This window comes from Chaetura pelagica, unplaced genomic scaffold (assembly GCF_000747805.2).
Source record: "Chaetura pelagica isolate M959 unplaced genomic scaffold, ChaPel_1.0 scaffold100, whole genome shotgun sequence".
Taxonomy (NCBI): Eukaryota; Metazoa; Chordata; class Aves; order Apodiformes; family Apodidae; genus Chaetura; species Chaetura pelagica.
The window spans coordinates 416560-426267 of record NW_009951789.1 but is presented as its reverse complement, the minus strand read 5'-3'; the positions used below and the strand labels follow the sequence as shown (position 1 = coordinate 426267).

Sequence of the window (9708 nt, the reverse complement as noted above, 5' to 3'; positions counted from 1 at the left end):
CCTGCGGCAGGTTTAGGCTGAGGCCCTTTGAAGTGTGTTGGCAAAGTGCTGGCGTCAGCAAAAGGTTCCTCGCGGAAACCCAGGACCACCCAGGCACCGGCACCAGCCCCAGTTATCTGAGTGCTGCCCCAGGAGCAGCTGAGCTCACTCCTGGAGGTTTTGTCTGGCCCGTTCCAGGCTGTAATTAGAGCCACATTCCCCTGCAGTGGGAGAACTGCAGGAACTGAAGCACAGAGCTGCTCAGTATGGATTAACTGGCCGTGAATGCTTGCATTTAAGAACCTGAATTATTCCACTTTTGCTGTTTTCAACAGGTCAAACCAGTAATCAGCAATATGGAGCAGGATTTAGAAGTGTTTCAGGAACAAGCTGGCACTGAGTAAGTAGCTAGTTATTGTCTGGGAATTGAATATACGACGGGATTGAATTATGTGCGTTTATTAAAAATGTGAAAACCAAAGTATTAATGATTTTAGAAACAAACATGACTCTTTCACAATTTCTTATGCTTGCTCTGCAAACTGGAGAGGTAATTAAGTGACACATCTTATTGCTTTATCTAAGCAATATATTCTTTAAACTATTCTAATTACTGTTTCTGTTATTTACATTTTTTAAATCTTCCTACCTGAACAAAAGGTTTTATTAAGATCATATGAAATGTTATTTTAAACTGTTTAAAAAAAAATAACTGAGGTTGCTAGGCTACAGCAGAATAAACTTACATACCACAGCCCTTAAAACATTCACAAAACCATTAATTGCTGAAGTCCTTATCTTATTTCACACAGGTAATAACTACAGTTATGCTTCCCAAATATTAAGTGCACTTTTCATCACAACAGAATAATCTTTTTTGACATTATCCAAGTTCTGTTCCTTCAGTGTTAGTCTAAAAAAGTATTAATACCACACAATATTTCTATTTCTAAAGAAATGTAAACATGAGTGAGATTTGATATTAGACCTCATCTCATCCAGCCTGTTCAAGGAACACAGCAATATAAAAAGTATTTTCCCATATAATTAGCAAAGGAGAGTATTTATCTATCTTTCTTAATTTGTAAATAAACTTATTACCTATTTTTCATGTAAAACAGTTTCTTCTATCATTATTTAATGAAGCAGTCCAAGGTGATATGGTGCATATTAAGTGCAAAAGCATTTCTTAAGTAACATAAATGTGCATATTCAATCACACCTTATTCTTGCCCAAGAAAGTTTTAATAGGATTTGAAATTGTGCTCTGTTGTACTGAAGAATAAATAATGTGTGCACTTTTCATGATAGCAATAAATTGCTGCAGTAGAATATTGTATTCTGAAGAATGTGGCCCTTTTGTTTTGGTTTGGTTTTTTGGCTTGGAGAAGGATTGTTTTTGTTAGTGATATGTTTGGTAGATATGGTCATGTGAAAACTTGAATTAGAAAAAAATCAATATGTTGCTGTTCTTTAGATACTACTTTAATAAATCAGAAGCTTGTCTCAAGAGTTCAGGTCCTGCCTGGCTTAGGTTGTAATTGATGTTTGTGAAGTTTCAGGCCATTGCATATGAATCTAGAGAGTGGTTTGTCCCATCACAACCCAGGTAATAGAGGTAGCTATTTATTTCCATTACCTATACAGAGACTCTGGAAGAATAGTTAAAACACACATCCAGTGATAGCAGACATCAATTTCAGTCTGTACTGACAGAGGTAATGCAGATAGCTCTAAAATTTGGGAATATGGCTGAATAATGGTGGTGGAAATAATGAAATTTGCATCCCAACTGTAAGAACTCCTAAATCACAAATTATTCATCTACAGATGTGTATGATTTTCTGTGGCTGCAAAATGTTAAATAGATTAGTTGTTCTTGATAAAATGGAACTTTGGGGTAGAAGATTCTAAAGGACTATGTATCACAACTGGTTTAAACATTTCCTATTTTTAAAGCAAGTTTTAAGAAGAGAGAAATTAATACTGGCTCTAGAAGCTGGGTTGAGGATTGGAAAGTAATGAATATACTATGTAAGATGGAATTCTTCATTAACATTGTTCTGCATAGGTTTTTCTTGTGTTAAGCATAAATATGGTCTTACTTGTTTTCCTATTTGTCAGCAAATCTCAGTAACAGAAGAAGGCATGAAGCAGAGACTGACAGTTTGAACCAAACAATTCTTAAAATGTCAGTTTCTGAATAGCAACTTTAAAAGTGTATAGCTAATAATATGATTTCTATGCCTATTAGGAAACAATCAGAAAAATACAGATCTGTTCAGAACTCCAAAGCAAAAGACAGATAAGTAGAGCTAGAAAAGTTGTAACTAGCTCAATAATAATTTGTGATAAAGGCCTGCACTTGGTAAAACTTATCTGGATTTTGGTTGGTCTAAATTGGGAAGCATCTAGATTTTACATGAAGATGACAGAAACACAGAATTACTGAGACTGGAAAAGACCTCTGAGATCATCAAGTCCAGCCTATGACCTAACACCACCACATCAGCCAGACCATGGCACTAAGTGCCACATCCAATCTTCCCTTCAACACTTCCAGGGATGGTGACTGGACCACTTCCCTGGGCAGATAAATAGTTATTAATGACAGCAGAATATTAATCATCTCTATTTTCACCAATACAGAAACAGAATAAAAGAAGACTAAGAGCTTTCCCTCCATCACTTTAAAAATGAGATACCTTTAAGTGTTTTGAACGGTTTCAGAGTCAGTGCAACAACAATAAATAGCTGCCACTTTGTTAAGTACAAGTCATTACATTCATGTATGAAGAATCCCTTTGATATATGAATTCAGCAAAGGGGGAACACTGAACACATATGGGTAGAACCCCATACTTCTTCATTTTATGGGAAATCTTGTTCTTTTTGTGTTTGTTTACCTGATGGCATATTAAACAAATGATGCCAGATTTTCCTGCAGTCCACATCCAGTGATCAAAATTAATTCTCACAATTGTGATACCACACTTTAAAAACATTGAAGGGACTAAAATAATAGTTAGAGCAGCTAGTGGTACCTCTGTGCAAGTAGGTGGGGATAACTGCCAAATGCACCTTTAGGCAGATCTGTTTGCAATGCCACAGCCAGGATACAGAGTAGTTCTGGTAGTAGGACAGCAATAATAATCTACAGCTTTCCATTTTGAGCTGTAGGTGTACCTACAGGAACTGTGTAAGGAAGTGGACAGAGAAGGTAAAGACAGACTGAGAGGCTCTTCCAGAAGGGTTTTTTTTCCTTCAGCAGCTCCCTTGTATATATTGGTGGTTCTATATTCAAGAAACAGAAGAACTTTGAGAGAAAATTTTCTAGCAACCTCTGCAAAACTTACCTTGTGGGGGCTGATCTGAAAATTACAGGTGAAACCATGATGGGTCTGAAAGAGTAGGTATCTCATGATCCAGGCTAGTGGTTGCATTTGCACTTGCATGGTAATGTTTACATGATCCATGGGACACACAATAAAGAGAGTACCTGTTTCTGAAGACTAAAATCGGATAGCTGAGTCTTTGCTGGTGGCTCATCAGAGTGTTGCCTCCTGATAGTGCATGAGGCTGGAAGGGCCCAGGTCCTTGTAGCAGTATCACAGAAGAGGCTGTCCCTCAGTATCACTTCATCTTCTGTTTTTAAGATAACATTTCATATTCAACCAGAGGCAATCAAAGTTTGCTGCATCATTAGTGCTATTTTGAGATGAGCTCCAGGTACTTGGAGAGAAGGCAGTTTTATTTTGTAATATGTACTTGCTTGCACTTTGTTTATTATCATTCTATGACTCAGATTTAAAAATTACATGCTAGCAGTTTTAACATTAAAAAGGCCTTATGATTTATGTGTGTATTGTAAAAATCTTTCCAAGCTTAATGTTCATAATGTTAAAATTTCAAGAGTTTTTTTATATCAAAAAGTTCTTAAAAATTTAAATTTTAATTCTGATATAGTACATCTCCAACAAATTAACCCCAGTTTCCTGCAATAATTATCAAAAGAAGGGATATGCACCATAATTGAGAGTATTGAAATCCTCTCCAATACTTCCTAGGATGGAGGGCTTACAGGCCCAGTGCCTGCCTTCTGTAGGTTGCTGCTGCATTTTTCAGAAGCTGCACCATCTTTTGTCTCTGTGTGACTGTCTCTGTGGCAGTTATTTCATAAAATAATACCTGTGCTTATTTTAAGGAAATAGCTCTGCTTATTCTAACAAACCATCATGCCATTAAGATACTAGAATGACTGCAAACTGATTAGGGGTCATAAAGGTACTAAAAGAGCAATGGGAATGAAGTAGAAAGGCTTATGAATAGTTAACTGGGATGAGAACAGCATATGCAGATAATGGATGTCACTGAAAAAAAGGTGTGAGATGCAACAGCAGCTACTTCACAGAAGTTCTAAAATCCAACGCATTCTTCTGCCACCTAAAACAGTCAGTGTAGGGTTTTCCTTCACTCCAGTAAGATATGTGCCCTTCTAGATGCCCTGTAGATAAAAATATCTGTATCTAGCATACTGTGAGTTCTGAACATAATAAAAATGCTTACAAGGTGTGGTATTCTCAAAAATAAGTTGGTAAAAATAATATTCTTTCAATAAATGACATGCAGTAAGCCTTACAGTGGTAAGTCTGCTAAAGCCTTTTCTAAAAACACCTGTCTAATTCTGATTTCATATCTCATATCTCCTCACCCTCTACTCTGCTCTAGTAAGACCACATCTGGAGTATTGTGTGTGGTTCTGGGCTCCCCAGTTCAAGAGAACAGGGATGTGCTGGAGGGCTACAAGGATGATTAAGGGACTGGTCATACAAGGAAAGGCTAAGAGACCTGGGGCTGTTTAGGCTTGAGAAGAGAAGACTAAGAAGGGACCTTATTAATGTCTACAAACATCTGAAGGGTGGATGTCAAGAATGGGCCAGTCTCTTTTCAGTGGTGCCCTGTGATAGCATGAGGGGAAATGGCACCAAGTTACAACACAGGAAGTTCAACCTCAACATGAGGCAAAATGTCTTACTGTGAGGGTGACAGAGCACTGGAACAGGCTGCTCAGAGAGGTTGTGGAGTCTCCTCTGGAGACTTTCAAGATTCATCTGGACAAATTTCCTGTGTGATCTGCCCTAGGTGTTGCTGCTGCAGCAGGGGGTTGGACTTGATGATCTTCAGAGGACCCTTCCAACCCCTAACGTTCTGTGGTTCTGTGATTCTATGATGATTAAAATGAGACCAAATTGAAGTCTTAAATGATTGAAAAATGACAAATTCTTATTTGGTGATGTGTAATTAATCACAGTGATTGAAAACAGTCTGATTTTTTTTCCTGTATGACTTGATGGCGATTAAGTTTTATAGAAAATGTATGGGCTCATATACACAGTTTGGCTGTTTGTTCAATACCTAACTCTTCTTTGTAACAGTCTGAAGCATCTCTGAGTTTTCATGGAATAAAATTCCCCTACTTGATTTTATGGTGAGGAATTAGGCAAGAGTGTACATTGTCTCCTTTACCTTTTTCCCAAACACTAGAATCCTAGGTTAAGTGGATAAAAGACAGTAAGTCAGGAAAATAAAAGTGTTCAGGAACATTTCAATAAACATTTCAATAAACAGTTTTATTTAATTATGGTATAATTTTTTTTTCTAACTGCAATGTTTCACTGGAAGTTCAAAAGATTAATGAGTCCTAGAAAGATTCTGACTTTTAAATAAATCACTGCAGATCTGAAATGCCAGCTGTAAATATTCAGGCTGACAGAACCTCCCAGTTCATAAAACAACTGGGCAATAAACTCTCTAAAATACTTCAGGAAAAAGAAATCTCATATGCCCTAGAGGGACTCTATAACTTTGATGGGAAATAGTAATTTCTACACATAAAAAGTTTTAGAGTGTAGGAAGAATCATGCAATTTCTTTCAATTTTTTTCTTGTTTTCAAATACAAAGTTGTAATGCATATGGAATGAAGAAATCTCCATTCTGAAGTTCAGATACTTTGTATATACCAGCTAAATGGTGTACAACAGCTGATTTAAACATTGACACTGTCCAAACAGAGCTTCATTTTTAGAAATCAATGTACTGCTCCTGTACAAAGGGATTGTATAAGAGGGCAACTTGGACTGCTTTCAGTTTCTGATGACCCTTCTAATGTACCCAAAACTAGCCATATATCATTATTTTGTTACTTAGGACACAGAATATTCCTAAAGCAACATTGTCTATTACTGACAATTAAGTCACAGTGTAAGGGATGTATTCTTAATTTAATCTCAGAAACATGAGAAAACATCTAATGTTTATGTTGCAGATACTGTACAAAACTCTATAAAATCCAGCACATGGTCCCCCAAAGACAAGTTCTTTTTCAAAATGCACTCGCTTCTGTGCTTCCTAATTGAATAAAAACTTACTATTAATATACAATTCACCTTGTTATTTAAGTCATTTTTTTACAAAGAGAATGGGAAAGCAGAGTGTAAAAACTGAACAGTCAGTTAAGAATGGTGGCTAGCTTTCAAGCCAGCTATTTAGTAACTTCCTCCAAAAAACTTTGCTTCCATCATTATGTGTCCTTAGTGGAAAGTCCTGTGCCCATAAAAACCTGAAAATTCATCTTCTCCTTCTCTTGTCCACTGAGGTTTGAGCCTGGATACTTTCAACTCAATTCATGTTCATTTGACAGTTCATCCCTGAAAGAATGAGAGGATATCAAACAGCATTTAAGCTAAGCAGGAAGTCCAGAATATGCTAAATACTCTGATACTTACTTCAGGCAAACTTAAGACAGATGAAGTGGGATTTCACCTACATTTGAAGGCATCATCTAGCTTTCCCATCCCTTTCTGCTGCTGAGAAGTGGTTATTTCCACTAAAAACTCAGCAATATAACTATTTTTTTTGTTTTCTCCCATATTTTTCATTTGAAAAAAATAATTTTTTTCCTTTTTTTTTTTTCATTATTAGAGCTTCTCCATGTGAAACTGGACTTCAGGAATTAGTGCATCAAATTGATATAATGATAAACAGCAAAAAAATGGAATGGGAAAGGAAGATGAAAGCTTTAGAAACAAAGGTGGATATTCAGGATAAAGAATTAGCAAGTGCCCAAAACAAACTGGATCAAAAAGCTCAAGAGGTATTTAAGAATATCATATTCTGTAAATAAACTATTTGTTCCGGGAGTTAGCTCATAGTATGCTCTAAATGCTCTATAAGGAGACCATTTTGTTCTATCACACCCTTAAAAGGTCTCTGATTATCCTTAGTGTTTTCTTCTAAGGTGTGCTTCTGTTCTGAAAAGTGATTGTAAAAAAGTCAGTGAAAGTCTCACATTTCTTCTATTTCCCTGAAGTCTAAATTAAATATTATCAGTTTAGCTGTAAAAACCTAATTTGAAATGCCAACAATTCTAGTTTCATCAGAAATTTTCAGTGGAAATGTACAGCTCAAAAAGCTTCACAAATGTCTTTGTAATTCCTATTTATACCTGATTTTTATAATTTCACATGATATGCTTTCTTCGTATGATTATTTTAGTGTTAATAGTGAAGGCTGGAATTGTATGATCACTTAGAAGTCAGAATTAAGCTGAAAGCCCCTGTTTGCCTGTTGGTGTCCATACTTCACAGTCGAGTCTGCTGAACACTCATTCAGGAGCATCATTAGATCTAGCACAGCATTCTGTTCTGCTGCCAGGCACCTGACGTTAGGTGTTCACACATGGATGTCCTTGTCTGAGGGAGGTGACTAAACTGCCAGTGGGAGTTTTGAAAATGAAATCATTCTGGGCTTGCCCTTAGTCTTTGCAGTCGGAGGAGCCAAGAGATAGTTTAGCATATCCCACCCAGCTTCCAGCTGCCCTCCAGAAATACATAGGTGTTGTGTATGATGCTGGTCACATTCCTAAGTTCTGTGTGAAACTCTCAGGTAATTCAAGATAGCTCAGAGGGCACTGTATTTTGGGAGCTGGAATGAGTCTACAGCATTCCCTGGTAATTTTACAGAAGTATTTGAAAGTCATACGTATTATTATATAAGCCATTCAAGTAGAATTTTCACACTAAGGCACAGCAGTTCATCCATGTAGTTGGGTCAGAAATGCTTTCATTAAATGTTCTTTCATGACAGAGTCATACAGTATTATTGTTAAATCATAACGTAACTTTAAAATCCTTAGCTTGATGTTGATACAGCCTGGGTTTCTGTATCCAGTTTTATTTTTAAGTTATTGAATTAAGATATTTTTTTAATATCTTATCTTTTAAGCTACAGTCTTTTTTTCAAAGCTTCAAATTATTATTCCAGAAATTACATATTTCAGAATACTTCAGAAAAGGTAAATTTGAATCCTTGTTTTAATTCTAGATAGGACTACTTCGACAGAAACTGGAAGACTTACAAAAAACTAAATATGAAATGGCTCAGAATTATGAAACTCAGCTTCAAGCGCTGAAATCTCAAGTAAGAAAAATGTCCATTTCATTATTTTATTATTGCAGTAGAAAGAGTTTATACATCCCTAATGCTATAAATGTATCTTAATGGATTTGGGAAAGATGAATGGTGTCATACAAATGATGATGACTGCAGCTTCCTACCAGGCTTCTTTATAATTTCTATACTGACATGTCCAAACTCTTTGGATGGATTTTGATGTGATTGTGACATCTGTCATGAAGACAGAATCATAGAAGCATTGCAAAGTCAGGGTTGGAAGGGACCTCTAGACACCATCTAGTCCAACTCTCCCACTAAAGCAGGATCACCCAGAGCACATTACTCAGGACTGCATCCAGGTGGGTTCTGAATATCTCCAGAGAAGGGGACTCCACAACCTCTCTGGGCAGTCTGTTCCAGGGCTCTGTCACCCTCACTGTGTTTTTCCTCATATCTAAATGGAACTTCCTGTGTTCCAGCTTGTGCCTGTTGCCCCTCATCCTGTCTCTGGGAACTACTGCAAAGAGTCTGGCTCCATCCTCCTTGCACCCACCCTTTAGATACTTGTAGCTATTAATAAGGTCTCCCCTCAGCCTTCTCTTCTCCATGCTAAAGAGTCCCAGGTCTCCCAGCCTTTCCTCATTAGGGAGATGCTCCAGTCCCTCAGTCAGCTTTGTTGCCCTCCACTGGACTTTCTCTAGTGGTCTCAAGTCTGATGCACATTTTGAATTTTAAGACTGAAACTGTTCTTATCATGTCTTCACTATAATTTTTTCTGGTTTTAGTTTGCCTGGTTTACAGGGATTATTAAAGTGGTCTGATAGCTTTCCACAGGGGAACACAGTATCAGAACTAGAGTAACCTGGATTATTGACACTGGGAATTTGTTTTGGCTTTATTTATTTCAGTGTGTGCTTGCAGCCCAGAAAGCCAATCATATCCTGGGCTGCATAAAAAGAAACATGGCCAGCAGGTCCAGGGAGGTGATTCTCCCTTTCTACTCCACTCTCAGGACACCCCACTTGGAGTGTTGTCTCCAGCTCTGGGCACCCCAGTATGAGAAAAACACAAACCTGTTGGAGACAATCCAAAGGAGGGATCACAAAAATCATCAGAGGGCTGGAATCCTATGAAGACGTGCTGAGAGAGTAGGGGTTGTTCAATCTGGGGAGAAATTACTGTAGCCTTTCAATACTTAAAAGAGACTTAGAAGAAACATGGAGAGAGACACTTTAATTCTGTATTGTTTTTCCTGCTGTTCTACACTTCCCTAC

General features: G+C 37.3%; 1 protein-coding gene across 1 annotated transcript in view; it reads left to right on the top strand.

Moving 5' to 3' along the window:
* Positions 1-335: 335 nt before the first annotated feature.
* CCDC67 (coiled-coil domain containing 67) overlaps positions 336-9708 on the top strand; it is a 45454-nt gene continuing 36081 nt past the window's right edge. The window contains exons 1-3 of the mRNA XM_009998935.1: positions 336-379; positions 6962-7133; positions 8363-8458. Of these exons, the coding sequence (XP_009997237.1) occupies positions 336-379; positions 6962-7133; positions 8363-8458 (312 nt within the window). The remainder of the gene's footprint in view (positions 380-6961; positions 7134-8362; positions 8459-9708) is intronic.